The sequence below is a fragment of the Hydra vulgaris genome, chromosome 08 (assembly GCF_038396675.1).
Source record: "Hydra vulgaris chromosome 08, alternate assembly HydraT2T_AEP".
NCBI lineage: Eukaryota > Metazoa > Cnidaria > Hydrozoa > Anthoathecata > Hydridae > Hydra > Hydra vulgaris.
Genome location: NC_088927.1, coordinates 67,855,675 through 67,872,800, shown reverse-complemented (window position 1 = coordinate 67,872,800; position 17,126 = coordinate 67,855,675). Strand labels below are relative to the sequence as shown.

The window sequence follows — 17,126 nt, the reverse complement described above, 5'->3', positions numbered from 1 at the left end:
GGACCCATCAGATAAGTGCTAATATTTATATTTTAATTGAAATTCAACCTTACGTATATCTACTTTTAATTATACTCAACTTTGTTTCTTATTACTTTCAGACATTCTATAATACCACGACTGATAAGATTATTATAATAACTTAGTTTTTATGACTGTAATTAATTAGACTATTATCAGATTTGTTGTTTAAATTTTAGTTCTAATATAAGTCGCCGCATTTTTTTACGAATCAAAATTTTTTAAACTTTCAGAAAAAACTGATTATAATTATCCTAAAATGAAATGATTTTTTTTTTTTTTGAAATTGAAACATAATTGTATTCTTTTTTTTTCTCTGTTGCCGTTGTTTTATTAGTTTGCTAACTGTTGAAACATGGTTTTAATTTAGTAAATTTATATGATATGAAATTTACTGTCTTAATTATTATTCACAGTTATGAAAAAATCGGGATTCTAAACTATTAAGATAAAAATAATTTTGTTTATTGGTAACATTAAAAAGTCTTTTTTTAATTGTTAATTATGCTATAGCTATTTTGTGCTAATATATTTTTTTGCCATTGTCATTAAAAACAATAACTTAAGTTATGAATATAATAATTTATTGTAACTTTTTTTTAACACAGTGCCTTGAAACACAGTCTGTCTCCTCCCTGCTTAAAGAAAGTTTATTAATAAAGGGGAGTATTATTGGAACACTCTGTTATTACTAAGCTCTTTCGTATTTTTTGGTACCATGATTGATTATGACCATTTTTTAAAAATGTTTTACAAGTCGCTAATTCATGAACACAATAATATGTAAACTAATGTTCCCCTTTATTAATAAGCTCACTTATTCTAAAATACAATAATAAATATGTAAAATAATGCTTTTGTAGTTTAAGATGATCTTTTTTTTTTAGGTAATGGTAAGTTGTACTTGGCTTTCCTTCTCTGGTGATTGCTGCTATTAAAAAAAAAACATAATAACTTAGGTTACGTGGTCTTTACTAAATGCCAAGACCAATAAAAGCGAGCAAAACCAAAAAGATTATATTATATAGATAAGGCTTCTATTGTCCCGATTTTTATAAAACTTTCATAGCGTTCTTTAGCTGAAAAACCGGGACAATGACAGCCTATATATATTATAAATTTATATTTTATATTTTTCAGATAATATATCAAGTTAAATTGTTATTTAACTACTACAAACCCGTATTACGGGTTGTTTACTGCTAGTTTTGATTAATCGTGTTAAGCTTCCATTATATATTGTTTACCAGTTTGCTTGTTTGCTTGTGTTTTTTGTTGTTGGTAAGCTATTTCTTGTGAAATGAAGCAAAACAGATAATAAATAAACTTGATTAACCCTTTGAGCGCTCGATAAAATTCGATTGCCGTTCTGAAAAATTCAACTAAAAATAAAAATCGGCAAAAAACATAACAAAAAAACAAACAAGAAAACAACTGTTTTTGAACTTTATTTTTTTGTTGGTTATACAAGATTAAAAGCAGTTTAATGATTTAAATGCACAACTTATGTCCAACAGCACATAACTGACACTGCCAACTTGTGCGGACTCGAGTTTGGTGCCCAGCTACACATTTTTTTTTTTCCTGCACTAACTTTCACAAGATTGTGACCATATAATGGATTGTTATTTGCAGTATGTTGGGGAAGTGAGTATGGCACAATTGTACTTCTAGCCACTTCAATCTCTCTTGATGTTCGTCTTTTAGAAATTACTTTTACTGGAAAATAATCTTCGGCTCAACTTTCCACTATAGCCATCATAAATTATTTTTGACATTGGCTTATGTTCATTTGTATTGAGCTTATACAATAAATAGCTATTTAAAATTGCCCTACCAAATAGAGAAAAAGCAACTTTAAATTTCCACTTTATTGTTTTACTCTCAGACAAGTACATATAGAGCTGTACATCACCCAAATCTACACCTCCCATGATTTTATTGTAAAGGGCAACAACATTTGGTTTCATAACTATATTTCCTCTTCTGTTTCGCATTTCAGTAAAACCTGCTTTGGCAACAGTAGATAGTAATATAGGCTTTTTTTTACCATCTTGGTATGCCACGCATAACAAAGGACCTTTTCTATGTTGGCAAACCTCCTTGTTTTTTTAATTTTGATTTAATGCAGATTTCTTGTAGGCCTTTCCTGTTGACTCTCACTGTGCCTGTTGCAGTGGTCTGATGAGCATATAGATCTAATAACAATTAAGAAGAAGTATAATGATGGAGGAATTTAGTTTGGCACAAAAGACGTAAAACTAAACTATAAGTCATACCATAGGCAATGGCTGCTACATCTGCGTCTTTTCCTTCTTTGTAAATTTCAAATTGACACAATAACCATTGGTGCTGTCTGAAACACACCATAACTTAATCCCAAATCTAGAATGATGTTTTTGTGGCATATATTGACACAGATGTGGTGTCTTTCCTTTGTAGCCAACCATACTCTCATCTATAGAAATGTCTCTTTGTGAATGATAATAATAATAATAAAGAAATTTGTTGTTAAAATATTCAACTAAAAACCGAATTTTATAAATTTTATTGAGTGATTGTTGATTTGGCACATGGATGTCTGTAAAATGAAGAAATTTAAGCAAAAGTTGAAATCGGTCTCGATTGAAGTGGGGAACAAACCAGGGAGTAGATGCACAAGAATGACTTATATCCCAGTACAGTTTAAAGTTAGCTTTATTGATGAGACCCATGTTGATAACGACTCCAAGGAAAGCTCTTATCTCTAAAAGATTAGTCTTTCCCTGTTTAATCCATCCATGACCTCTTGATGTTGGATGGGACCTCAAATGTTGTTGATTATTTTGAATCCATTTATCAACATATTTATTAGTAAAATTTACTATATTTTGCAAAAATTCATGAGTAAAAAACAAATCAAGATATTCAATAGGCTTAGACTCAGGTGAAATTGAGTATTTGGGTCCTGATTCACCAGTAAGGGGAACAACATCAAGACCATGGTCATCTCCTAGAACAAATACCCAATCATCAAAAAAACATTATCATCTATATCAACATCGCCATCAGAACTGAAGTCTAAATAAAAATTAAAATAAAAAACTCCAAATTATCATACTAGTTGATATATTTGTATTAAATAATATTGTATACAATTTTTAAATTAAAGTTATCGCATCTTCATCAAACAAACTGTCATCGCTGGAGCTTAAAAATTCTACGCTGGTACAACTCTCAACATCTATACAACTTTCTTCACTGTCGCTCATTTTTAATGCCAAATATATAAAGACAATATACCAAAAGATAGAAAAAATGTGCTCTATTCAATGCTACCATTTTTAATGACCAAACAGCGGTATTTTGCTGTAAAAAGTTATAGTTTCAACGACCACTTTTAAAGCCACGATCTTGTCTTTTTGCGCACTGACGGTATAGCCACGATTGTGGCTCGTCGCGCTCTAAGGGTTAAGTATAAGATATAATAGATTTTGAAGTAGTAAGTTCGCTTCAATATGATCAACAAAACTTTGTTATTAGCAAATTTAACACATCCTATTAATTTATATTTTATTAGATTTAAAATTTTTGTAAGATTTTGCTAAGTTGTTAATAATACTTCTCCTTTTTATTTTTTCAAAAATAGTAATCTCTATTAGCTGTCATTTTTTTTATAAAAAAATGACAGCTATTAGAGCATATAATGGTTTTGAGTAGGGTAGTTTTCACAAAAATAGATCTGCAAATAATGGCGAGTAAACAAAAGTTATCAAGAGCATGTAGAATTTGAGGTAATCTTTTAGGAAAAGACAGTTTAAAAAGTGACAGTAAGATTGATCAACTATATAAATATATGGAATAAATATATCAAAGATTTTCAGTATATTTATCTTGAGAAAATGTGTATGAAGTGTTATACTACTCTAAGAAACATCAAAATTGGAGTTAGCAACGTTTTCAAAGCTCTAAATAATTGGGAAAAATGTCTAACAAATGAATACAAATCTACTTGAAATTTTATTTTAGAAGATGAATGTCATTTAATTGATTTAAAACTTGCTCGAGAATTTGCATTAAAATGTAAAACTATCGGTAATGCAGAATTTGACAAATGCATTTTCAAGCATGTCCAATTATGTTTTTTGAACAGCATTATCACAGATTATCTTGAAAATTTATTTTTCAACAAGATAGAGTAAAAATATAAGTTTTGTGTGAGCCAGAAAGTGCAAAAAATCTTTTGAAAGTATATAAGCCAAGAATACTTTATTATGAATTCAGAAAAAAAAAGAAGGTATTATATTGAAATAAAAACGTTATTCATTAAATTGACTCGTAATTAAAATTAATACATAAAACTTGCTTTTAAATTTTGTACAAAATAAGATGATAAAATTTAATAAAGAGGCTGAAGTTTTTTTTTTTTAAGTTATGAACAATTTTATCTGTATATGTAAATATATGTGTGTGTATATATATACAACAAAGTGTTTGATCAAATATGAGAAAAAAATTTTATTATTGCATATAATATCATATTTGAAGCCCAATTTTTATAATGTCTTGATTTATGAATTGGTTTAACTTATTTTAATATTTTTTTAATTTATTTATAGTTTCAATCATTGTTTGAATTATGCAATCGATTCCAAAGCTAGTTATTGACCTTGAAAGATACTGGTGGTTACTTACTATCTATCGATGTGAGATACTGGTGGTTACTTACTATCTATCGATGTGAGATACTGGTGGTTACTTACTATCTATCGATGTGAGGTACTGGTGGTTACTAACTATCTATCGATGTGAGATACTGGTGGTTACTTACTATCTATCGATGTGAGATACTGGTGGCTACTTACTATCTATCGATGCCTTAAAAAGTTTTTATCATATCATTGTAAGTGTCATATTTTTTACAAAGTATTTTTTGTAAAAGAATTTTGAAATTAGATTTATTATAAGTTTTCGAAAATATTATTGATAAACAAAATTTCTTTTCTAACTTTCATTTTAAGACCTTTTTGATTTTAACCCTTAAGCAATGTAAATTTAAATGTTAATATTGAATTAAGATGTCTTTATAACTTAAAGCCTAATTATATTTTTATGACTAATTAGGAGTATGGCCTTTTAATTCAAAATCAAAATTTAATTTTTATACGATGCAGATGATCATTGCTAGAATTTAGATTGCTATTTTTATTTATATGGTATTTTAAATTTTAAACTGTTACAAACTAAGTTTAAAATGTTGTTAAAGCTAAAGGTTGAAAAAAAAAATGTATTTTATTATAAAATACCTCCGCTCTGCTCTAACCTTATTATTAAATTAGTAACTATTACTATATTCAAAATTAAACAAAAAATATTATGAATTACATGAATCACATAAACAATACCTTGAAACTATTTGGCAACATTTTTGATGACCTGGCTAATTTATTAGCAATATGCCAAAGTAGAGCAAACTTAAATATGCCCTATTAATCAGCAGCTTTTCTAGTGTTAAGTTCCTTTTTTTACTCACAGCTAAAACTGCACTTTATCCTATTTTGGATGGTTGATCATTCTTATACAATTTCTTACCATCTTTGCTTACATTAAGCACTATTAATAATCAGGTTAAGTTATGAATGTAAGAATTTCTTTGGATTTTTTACTAATATTGCTTTTCAAAATAAGGAAAATAATACTTAAGATTAATAATAAAATCATCAAACTGTAAACAGCATCACGAAATTGTAGTAATATAGTCAATTTTGTAAATAACTTGTTGTCCCGATACGCCCCACAAAAGTCATTTTACTGAAATTAATACTATTCAAAACGTTTAATTCCAAATATTATTTTAAAACAAGATTCAAAAAGAGGATAAAAAACATTCTGAATAAAATAAACTTTTTATAAATAAAGCAAATTAGCAATAGTTTAAGATAAATCTTTTATCGTTGTATCGCTTAAGAAAATACGCAAATTTTGTTTTTCACAAACTTATTAATGCGTTTTAGTACTTTTAACATATTTTGGTATTTCTAAATTTAATTTTTTTTTATAAAAATAAAGCACAATAATTTAAAATATTTAATCTAAAAAAATTTAAAAAAAAAAATAATTTTTAGCTGAGATACAAGACTTAAGGCATAATTGTACCTTAATGCCCCACTGCTCCTATATCCCCCGCTCTACCCTATCTTGATTTGAAAAAATGACAGGAAAAAATAAATAACTTATAATTTTTCCTTACAATATCTAGACCAAGAATATATTTTGCTTTTTATCCAAAAAGTTTTTATTCGCAAAATATTCTTTAAGTAATTGAGGCGATGGTGTACTTTATTTCGCCTAAAAAACTTAATTATTTCAAACAAAAAATTTTCTTTCTTTATACTTCAGTTTTTTTTTTAATTTAATGAAGAGCTTTTTAAATATATGATTTAAAAACTTTTTTTCTTTTTTTGATTGCTAAGATCAATTACATATTTAAAAAGGAAACCAATCACTGAAGTTTTTAGTTTTTACGGAAAACTGTTTCGCCATTATTTCAAAAAGCAAATTTAATGCGCATGCTCACAATAAAATCCTATGCTTAAATCACCATGGAGTACACAATATTATTTCCAAACACAAAAGAGCGATGTATCATCATAATTGATTCACATAATAATATATCTGATTTTTTTGTAAACAAATAACTTTTTATTGATCAAAGATACATTTTTATTTACAATATTAACGAAAAAAAAAATTGTTAATTACTTTAATTTACTGGTTTTAAAACTATTATTTGTGAATGATATCGGGGTATCGGATACATGTTTGGAGGGTGATTCCGGACAACTAAATCCATTTACACATTAAAAATGAGCAAATTTTTTATATAAATAATAATACATTTAATACAATACACTTACCCATAAAAGTTCATTTTCTTTCAATAAAAAGACATGAGATTTCAAAAAAAGGGATTTTAAATTGTTCATTTTTATTAGTAAAATGTTTATGTTATTAAATGGCATTTTTATTTCCATTCTTTACATATCAGAGGCGACTTTTTTAATGTGTTAAGAATATTTCAATGCTAATTAATTAATTATATTTGTGATATGTTAAAAAAGAGGTAAATTCATGATTAAGCTATGTGTCTGGGGCTGCCCTCCAATTTTGAAACATGCCTTTTTTCTACTATGTTTTTGTTTTTTTGTTTTGTATGTTATTAAGGTACCCTATAATTATTTTTTTTGTTCCTAATTCAATAAATAAATGTTTATACATTTTGTAAAGTCTTGCGACCATTTGTTAAAAAAAAATATGTATAAAACAGTTCCATATTTTTATGGTTTTATTTTATTGTGTTCCTTTTTTATTTTATAGTTACTTATAGTGCTTTTGCTGTTTATTCATTTGAAGTTAATTTTTGATATTACCAGATAATCTTGAGACTAGAACATTTGCTAGTGATACCAAATATCTCTTATTGGATCTCTTATTGGAGCCTTTAAAGACTATACATTCACCATTCATTCATTCATACATTCACCAGTGGCGAAAAAAAAAATGAAAATAGCAACAAAAATAAAACAACGACAAAAAAATGTATTTGAAAAAAAAAATGGGAATTTTGTAATATAAAATGGGATCAAGTAAAAACGTTAAAAATAGAACCCAAAAAGTTTGAAAGAAAAGTTCGAGAATTAATGAAAATCAGAAATTTGGACCCAGGAACGGAGATATGAATTTAGATGATGGTCAATATGTAGAAACGCAATTCTAGATGCCATTATTTTATACTTATGTAATATTAAAGAAGCCCAAATAAAGTGAACTTTAATAAAGCCATTAAAAGCATAAGTTACTGTTTGTTTGTAATTAAATATCACACTACGTAACACAATTTTTTTATTATTAAGCACTATAAAAAATAATTTTTCATTATCAGATGAGGCTATTTATCTATCACAGATGTTAACTTTAAGAGAGCTCGTTTTACCAAAAATAATATGATTAGCTTTATTTACTTTTTTTTAGAGAGCTCGTTTTACCAATAATAATATGATATTTATCTGGATTAGCTTTCATACCATTATTTTCAAATCATGAAGAAAATTTATATGCAGCGTTTTGCAGGTCACTCACAACAGTATTTAAGTCATTTTTTGCACTTAAGGAGTGTTATCATCAGCATATCCTGCAATATCAACATTGGGTAAAAATAGAAATAGATCACTTATAAAGATATTAAATATTAATGGACCTAAAAGTGAGTCTTATGGAATGCCAAACAAAATACTAGAGTAACAGCTGTAGCGATCATTTATTTTTACTCTCTGATTTATATTACGTAATTAATATATTATATATATTTATAAGGTACGATTGAATGAGCTTTAATGCGTTTCTGCTGAGACCATATGCATTCAATTTAGCAATATGCAAAGCATGCAGAATGCAATCAAAAGGTTTTTGAAAGGTCTGAAAATAGAAAATAAACGGAAATTGTGAAAATAGGAATATTATCAAAAATGCCAAAAGCAGAATATGCTATTGGTACAGGTCTCGCTTTTTTATTCAGCATATTGATTCCCAATACTTAAATCTGCAACAAACCTTGCGGGTTGGTACTGATAACCCTAACCAACGTCAATCATTATCAACTTTGTAGACTTTGAAAAAATTATGTCAATTGTTATTGCTTTAGTTTCTTTTTTCATAAAAGTTTCATGAAAATTTTACTATGAACTCCAAATATTTCAAAGTATATACTGGTTTAAAAGAAAAGTTTCAGGATTATGAGTATTTGTGTGCATGTTTTTTAAAAAATTATATCTTTGCTATACTAAATATGTTACTATTGTATTTAAATTTTGTCTATTTATAATATTTTTTTTTTTGCAATTGCAATTGCATATATTTGTTTGCATTGCTTTTACGTTATTTGTCATATAATATGAAAAAAAAAAATTTTTAAAGTAGATTATCCTAGTTAAAGTCGGACGTTTTGGACCTGCAACTTTTATCTTCTTTTTTTTTTACATAAATTCTATATAAAAACGTGACGGTATATATTAAGGGGCTTGGCAATAAGACAATTTGTCTTTGTCTTGCCCCTGCTATTTGTAGTTACATATGTTTATAGTATTATTAAATGTATACGACAAAAAAATAAAAATAAATAAATAATAAAGTACATGTTAATTTTGAAAAAACTAGAAAAAAAAACTGCCTATTGAGACTGGAAACTATATTATTGTATGATAAACTCAATGAAAAGTACATCTTGATGCTTTATTTATTATATACATACCTTTACTAAATTATCCGTTAAAGATAGGTTGTTATCTGCGTCTGAATCATCACAATCACTTTTCATTAAAAAAGTTCCGAATCTGAACTGCTTATTTTTGCCATGTTAATTGTGGACAACTTTTCCACAATTCAAAATTTTTTTTTCTATTAAAGTAAATATGATTACAGGTAATGCCGGCTTTAGTGGGTGGACTGGGTAGCAGCACTGTATAGATGGGTTTTGGGGTTTGGTACTTTTTCCACAACAAACTACAAACTCAATGTATTGTTGGTAGTGATTATCCGGAAAATTTTTAAAATTTGGTTTAAACCACTTTTCCACTGAACCCCTCGAATAATAATAAAACCGATTTAATACTACAGGAAAAACAGGTCGTTATCAAACGCTTTATACAAATAATACAAACAATACAAATGCTTTATCATTTAAGGAACATTTATATGAAGTTTATGATAAAAACTTCCCAAAGTGTAATTTTTATAAAACAAACAAAAGTCTAGAATAACCATGGCAAAAGGTCTTAAAAAATCCTTAAAAATTATTTAATAATAACATAAACAAAAAAAATGTCAAACTATTTGAAAATCAAAGATATTACCTTAAATTCATTTGCGACACTATTTCGTTTTTTTTGTTTTCGACACTATTCCTTAGAATAATTTGCGACACTATTCCGCTTTTTTGTTTTCGTCACTATTCATTATACTTCTTTGCGACATTATTCCTTTTTCTGTTATTCGACAATCAATAACTCATGCGACAATTTGCGACACCATTTCTTTTTCACATTTTCAACAATCGAATTTGCGACAAAAAAATTTGCGACAATCAAAATTTTGCAACACTATTCCGCCACACCGTCTATAGTATGTGAAAAAATGACTTTATTAAGCACAAACTTTGCTTACACGACAACAATATAAAGAAAACTCGTTTTTTTGTGAAAATAGAACAATTTTTTTCATTTTTGTCATTATGATCAAGTAAAAACAGAAATTGTGCAAGAAATAGACAAACACAGTCAGAAACCACTCAACAAGGTTCAGAAGTGATTTTTCTAGATTTACGATTGTATTGTGAATCACTCTCTCGAAGTAGCCTCCAAATGTAGTTCCTAATCATGTTTTAGTAATATTGTCCTTGGAAACGAGGTTTAAAGACCAATATCTAAAATATCTTGAAGAAAGCGCTCGCTTTGCTCCTCGGAGTAAGCTCTTAGCTTTGAAAAAAGATCTTGGAGGTACTAAAATGTTGCTGACTCCTTGTCATGAGCAGTGACAAATTGCTTAATAAGGCCTAACTAGAGGTGCAGCCGTGGCATAAGAACTTTATGAGGTTCTACCAGAGGCTCCCACTTCACATTGCTCTTCCTAACAGAAAACTTGGTCCGTTGTGGCCAGCCCTTTGTGCAATAATGCACCTTAGCGTCACGGCTGTTCCAGACACAGAAATAATAAGGAAATTTTGTGAAATCTTCTTGAAGACCCACGAGGAATGATATCATTTTGAAGTTACCGATGACCTTCCATCCGTAGTTGTCATACTTTAATGCACTCAGCAACATTTTGACACTGGTGTAGTCCTCTTTGAGATGCAAAGAGTGGGTAATTGGGAGAGACGGTTAGTTGTTTCCGTTGTAAAGCAAAACGTCTTTGAGGCTCCGGAATAAACTGTCTATGAATAGGCGTCATTAAATAGGCTATATGTATCCAAATACAATACCTATCGCCATGGAATAACTTTTTTTTCTATAGTCTGATGCTCTGACAAATCTTTTGCAATTCGTTTTAGTCAATGAAATTTTTACAGATGATTAGCAAATATTTCAAATATAGTTATTTTTAAAAATCTGAAATTTTGTTAAATCGAATCAGGGGGTTGATTGAAAAACCAACGGCTGAAAATATAGTGCAGAGTATTTAAATAGTTGTGTTAAATAAGTATATTACGGAATCAATAAATTCTTTTATCCGTATTTAATAGAGTGTTGTGTCAATCTCTTTATGGCATCGAAAAGAATTTCAACTATAACGTTTGCTGAAAGATAGAAAACAATAAAGTTTTATCATGAAGATTTTTCTCCGGAAAATTTATAAGCGAACTGTGCTTAGAATTGAATAATGAATATCAGAATAGCTTAGGGCAAACAAACTCACTATTAACTTAAGTAAAACGAAGTTTTTTAAATTACATCCTACTTTAAAAAAAAAAGATGTTCTATCTGCTTTTCCATTTATTGAAAATAAAGAAGTAGAGATAATGTTACAAAATTTTTTGGTGTTTTTATTGATGAAAATCTAAATTGATATAAAAAAGGGTATCCCTCGTTCAAGCTGTTATATATGCATTTTAGTTAGCACGTTTGTATATTTAGCATTCCAATTGGCAAGTTTTAAAGTATAGTTGGCAAATATCAAATATTGAGGATTTTTGTATGTGTCTCTAGTAGGCAAAAAACATATACAACACCCCCTCTTCCCAATAAGAGACCTCATCGGGACGTCCTTGACAACGATCATGCTGAATGAGGAAGCAAAAGCAGGAGCATAGCTAGAAATACGCCCAGCTCCTTTACGGTAAACTTTCATCAGGGTCACCAACCTCTTTCCTCCCGACAAAAAAATTAATACTAAAAACAAATGAATCAAAATTTTTTTTTTTTGATTTGTTTGTTTTAGTATCAATTTTTAAAAAATAGCTTTGAAAAAAGACATTTAAATGCCTTTTCATAACTTTTTTGAAAAAAATCTTTTTTTCTAAAAATTTATAATTGCTAACTTTAAAGAAAAACAAAATCTTAGAGAAAATAATAAGGGTACGACCCCCTTGTCCAGGAAACAAATTTAACATGTTAAATTTGTTTCCTGGACAATTGCAAGATTCCGAAACAACTGATAGCCGACAAACAACTTATGAAAGTCAAACTAACGTTTGAAAAAAATTACAAGTTTATTCTAAAGTACTATTTTAATTGCATAAGATTTTACTTTTCTAATCATCCTTGTGCGAGTTGGACACCCACGCAACAAAAAGAAGGGTATTAGAGTGCTCAAAACCTAACCTAACCCTTATCATCTTTTTTCAAATAGGTTATATATATATGATAAAACGCAATAAAAGATTTTATTTGATAAACACTCCTAATTTATAATTATGATTTATGGTGTTCGCCATTCCCCACTCTTCTCTACATCAGGGTATTACCTGAAGTACTACCCAGAAGTGCTCTCAAACAGGCAATGAATTTGAATACGCTACTGAAATACTCTCAAAATTTATGTTAAATCAACATGAAATGACAGTTCTTTAATAAAGTAATTAATATAACTTACATTTTAGTTACTTACGTAGTAAAGTATAAAATTTCAAAGAAAAAATTTACTTTTAGTAATAATTGTAAATAACAATTTTTGTCAAATTACTTTTATGTAAGCTGTTTTTGCTAATTAGTTACTTTTAAGCGTAAAAGTAGTTTGTTTTATGACGTAGTTTTATTTTACTTTGTAATGTAAGTGTTATTTTTTTTAAATATTATATTTACGTAAGTTTACTACATAAATAACTTTTTTTATATATAAAAAGTTAATTATATTTTGAAGTAAATTTTTCACATAATTATAACCAAAATTACTTTTCAAAGTAAATTACTTTACACAACTTACCATTAAACGTAAGTTACATTTACAAATAAAAGTAAAAATGCAAATAACTTTTACTTGTAAAAGAAAATTTCTTTTTCAAGTAACAGCTACTCATTTAAAAAACTTAAGTAATTAAGTGTTATATCTTAATATTAATACTGTAATTTAATAGTAGTAGTAGTGTCGTTTCACTTTCGTTTTTAAAGTAGTTTTAATTAGTTACTAGGCTTTTCTGAACTTGAATAGCGCGTTCTCAAAATGCATGCGCTCTATTGAGCAAGAGCTGAATAGACCGCAAGAAGTAAGCAACTCAGTGCAACTAAAGCATAGAATAAACAAAGTCGTAAAAAAAAAGCCAATAATTTTAAACGAATTCGATTTGTTGTTAGTGGCAGATTGAACAACTTTTTATTTGTTGGTATTTAATTTATGCGAACAAAGAATTCGTAAATAATGGCAAAATATTATAAGCAACCAAAGTTATAACAGTCTGTTATAACAGTTTTGCAGGAGAGATATATTAATATAATTATAAAGATATAAGTGTTTGTTTGACATAATTTATAACCCCAATTACAATTTAATACATTTGTGTTGGTTATTTTAAAAAAACATGCTACTTTTAAAAGCAGTTGGAATAAATTATGTAATTTATATTTCATTATGTGTTGCGCTAACAACAAAAAGTATTTATCTTAATACATTACTGAAGCCATAATAACTATTTGTATCGACTTAGTGTTCAAAGATATAATTGTTTTTATAACAATAAAGGTTGGTTTCCATATAGTCGCACGACAGTCGTGCGACAACTGTCGCGCAACAACATTTACAGTAATTGTCGCACGACCATCTGTTTCCATTAATTTAAGAATCACTTATTACTTCCGTGAAGCCAAACAAATATATAAATCCCTTATATATAAATATATATATATATATATATATATATATATATATATATATATATATATATATAAATATATATATATATATATATATATATATATATACACACACACACACACAAACACACCCAGACACAAACACATATATAGAGATATATATATATATATATATATATATATATATATATATATATATATATATAAACACACACAAACACACACAAACACACACACACACACACATATATATATATATATATATATATATATATATATATATATATATATATATATATATATATATATATATATATATATATATATATATATATATATATATATATATATATATATATATATATATATATATATATGCAGAAAACATATACATATATATATATATATATATATATATATATATATATATATATATATATATATATATATATATACATGTATATATATAATAATATTATGAACCTATTTCTAAATTTATGAAATATGTGCTTTTAGCTGAAGATCTTTTAAAATTATCTTTTCTACAAATTGTTGTAAAAAAAATGTTTTAAAAATATGACGAGTATACACAAATTAAAGTATACACAGGTTCTAATGATAATAAAAAACTTTAACACTAACTGGGAATATAACAAAGATTTAAAAAAAACAAACGCTCAAGAATCAAATTTTTAAAAATTAAATAATTTTTGTGAAGAATTTTAGTATTTACAAAAATTTATTTCAAAACACCACAATAAAAATATCTACATAAAACTTTAATTCAACTAATTTTTGTTAAGAAATAGTTACCAAGATTAAAAAAATAATAGATATTGATCATCAGCTTTAGTACTATTGAAAAAATCTTCTCTCACTTTTTTCTAATGATAAATTTCTAATAATTAATTCTAGTAACAAATAGAGTAATATAAAAAAAAATTGATTAATTATATAAACCAATTAATTTTTAGAACAATGGCAAATAATAAAAAATATCTCTTAAAGTGCCAGCTTGCACTTTGCAATACATTACTAGCTCTCAGAACATTGCAGAGTAAAAAAAAAAAAAGAAAGCACAAATTTTGGATTCGCTCATTGTTTAAATACCGTTGTGAAAAAGGTGCATTTAACACACTTATTCCTGAGCTACGTCTTCATGACAGAGAATTTTTTCATCGCTTTTACAGAATGTCGCCTGAAAGGTATGAACACTTGTTATCAATGATTGCACCTAGCATTACAAAAAAGTCATGTCGAAGCCGTCAAACTATATCCCCCTCAGAACGATTGACTGTGACACTGAGATACTTGGCTACTGGAGATTCACAACAAACACAAGCTTTTTACTTTAGACTGGGCAGAACAACAGTATGCAACATTAAAAATGAAACAACAAAGGCCATTTGGGATGTGTTACAACCATGTTATCTAAAGGCACCAAGTACATCAAATGAGTGGGAGAAATTAGCAAACGAATTTGAAAATGAATGGAACTTTACTAATTGTATACGGGCCATAGATGGTAAACATGTATGTATAGAAGCTCCTAGTTTGAGTGAATCAGCATATTACAACTACAAAAATTATCACAGTATGGTTTTGGTAGCCATATGTGATGCAAAATACTGCTTTACTTTGGTAGATATAGGTAGCTATGGCAAAGATAACGATGCTTCTATATTCAATGAAAGTAAAATGGGTAAAGCTTTCAAGAACAACTTATTCAAACTTCCTAAAAACCGACAGCTATCAAATGGCACACAAGTACCACCAGTACTAGTTGGTGATGATATTTTTGCATTGAAATCATGGTTAATGAAGCCTTTTTATGGTAAAAATTTGACAATCAAAGAACGTATTTTTAACTATCGATTATCTAGGACTAGACGAACAATTGAAAACACATTTGGAATTATGGTAGCTAAATGGAGAGTATTTAGACGTCCAATAAAAGCAACTCCAGAAAATATTGAAAACATTATAAAAGCTGCAATCTGTTAACATAATTATTTAAGGATCAATGACGGCATTAACTATGTGCCATCTGGATTTGTTGATTTGGAAACAAATTCTGGTGAATTTATTCCTGGAGACTGGAGGAAAATAACACGTGAAGGTAATGCTTTACATACTTTACCTCGATGTACAAGCAATTGATACACAACAGATGCTAACACTGAAAGATTAACGCTAACAGAGTATTTTAATCATCCAAGTGGATCCTTGTCATGGCAACATAACTATGTAACTAGCTGTGGGCACAATCTAGCAGGAAATGAAATTTTTTTGGAACAATGAAAAAAAACATTTTTTTGTTTGTATTATTAATATATTGAAATAATGGTTTGAAATATGTATAACAAAATGTTAAACAACTGTTAACAAAAACAAACAAATTGTATATCAGTCGACAATATCTGGAAATTCCAGAGCAGCTAAATATTGCTGTATGTTTATTTTAGCAAATGCCTGGGTTTTAGGAGGTAGCCTTTTAACTGTAGCACAAATAGATTTACAAAAATGTGTAATATCGTCGCTTTCATCATGTTCACTAACTCCTAATGCTGTATTAATATTGTTCATAGTACTAAGTATTGCATCTTGTATTTTTGTATTTTCATCAGATAGAGATCTTTTAAATTGTTTTTTTCTTATATTTACAGGAGATTTTATTTCATTTAACGATTTTTGTTGATTACTGAATGTATTTGATTTGTGTGTATTAGAAGAAAAATTCAACACACTTGTATTTTCACTTAAATTTTCATTTTCTAGGTTTGCCTGAATACTAACTTCTTCATCATAGTTTATAGTTTCATAACTTATACAAGACATAGGTGATTCCGTTGTTAATTCTGTTGTTGATGCTTTATCTCCAACATTAGTTGTGGTATCTCTATGGTCAATGTAAACATTTAACCACTGCAAATAATCGTATTTTTTACTGATAAAAATTCGCCCTGAGCCGGAAGGTGTACTTTTTTTTTTCCTTAAAAAGCGTCCATAAGCCGATCTTATATTTTTGTACTTTGATTCACATTCTTGATCAGTTAAACCAAACAAAACACCAATGACTGTCCAAGCATTTTTTTATTAATATTGTTCTTAAATTCGGTATCAAATTTGTTGTACAGCACAGGATACTTCTGCACTTCCTGCATAAAGCTTTCTTTGGTGAATTCTTTGATAGATCTTTCTTGTTCAAGTTCCATTTTATGTTAATATGTGAAATTTTATTTTTTTTAGTACTCCGTTTTCGAAATAGTC

At 27.7% G+C, this 17,126-nt stretch overlaps 1 protein-coding gene across 1 annotated transcript; it reads left to right on the top strand.

The window, feature by feature from the left end:
• The first annotated feature begins 14,834 nt into the window (after positions 1-14,834).
• LOC136084426 (uncharacterized) lies at positions 14,835-16,355 on the top strand. Its single transcript, XM_065804420.1, has one exon. The coding sequence runs from the start codon at positions 14,835-14,837 to the stop codon at positions 15,858-15,860; it is 1,026 nt and encodes a 341-aa protein (XP_065660492.1). The 3' UTR covers positions 15,861-16,355.
• The last annotated feature ends 771 nt before the right edge of the window (positions 16,356-17,126 follow it).

What these genes read in the sequence shown, in the direction of transcription:
- LOC136084426 (XM_065804420.1), top strand. Translation starts at nt 14,835, where the DNA reads ATGGCAAATAATAAAAAATATCTCTTAAAGTGCCAGCTTGCACTTTGC.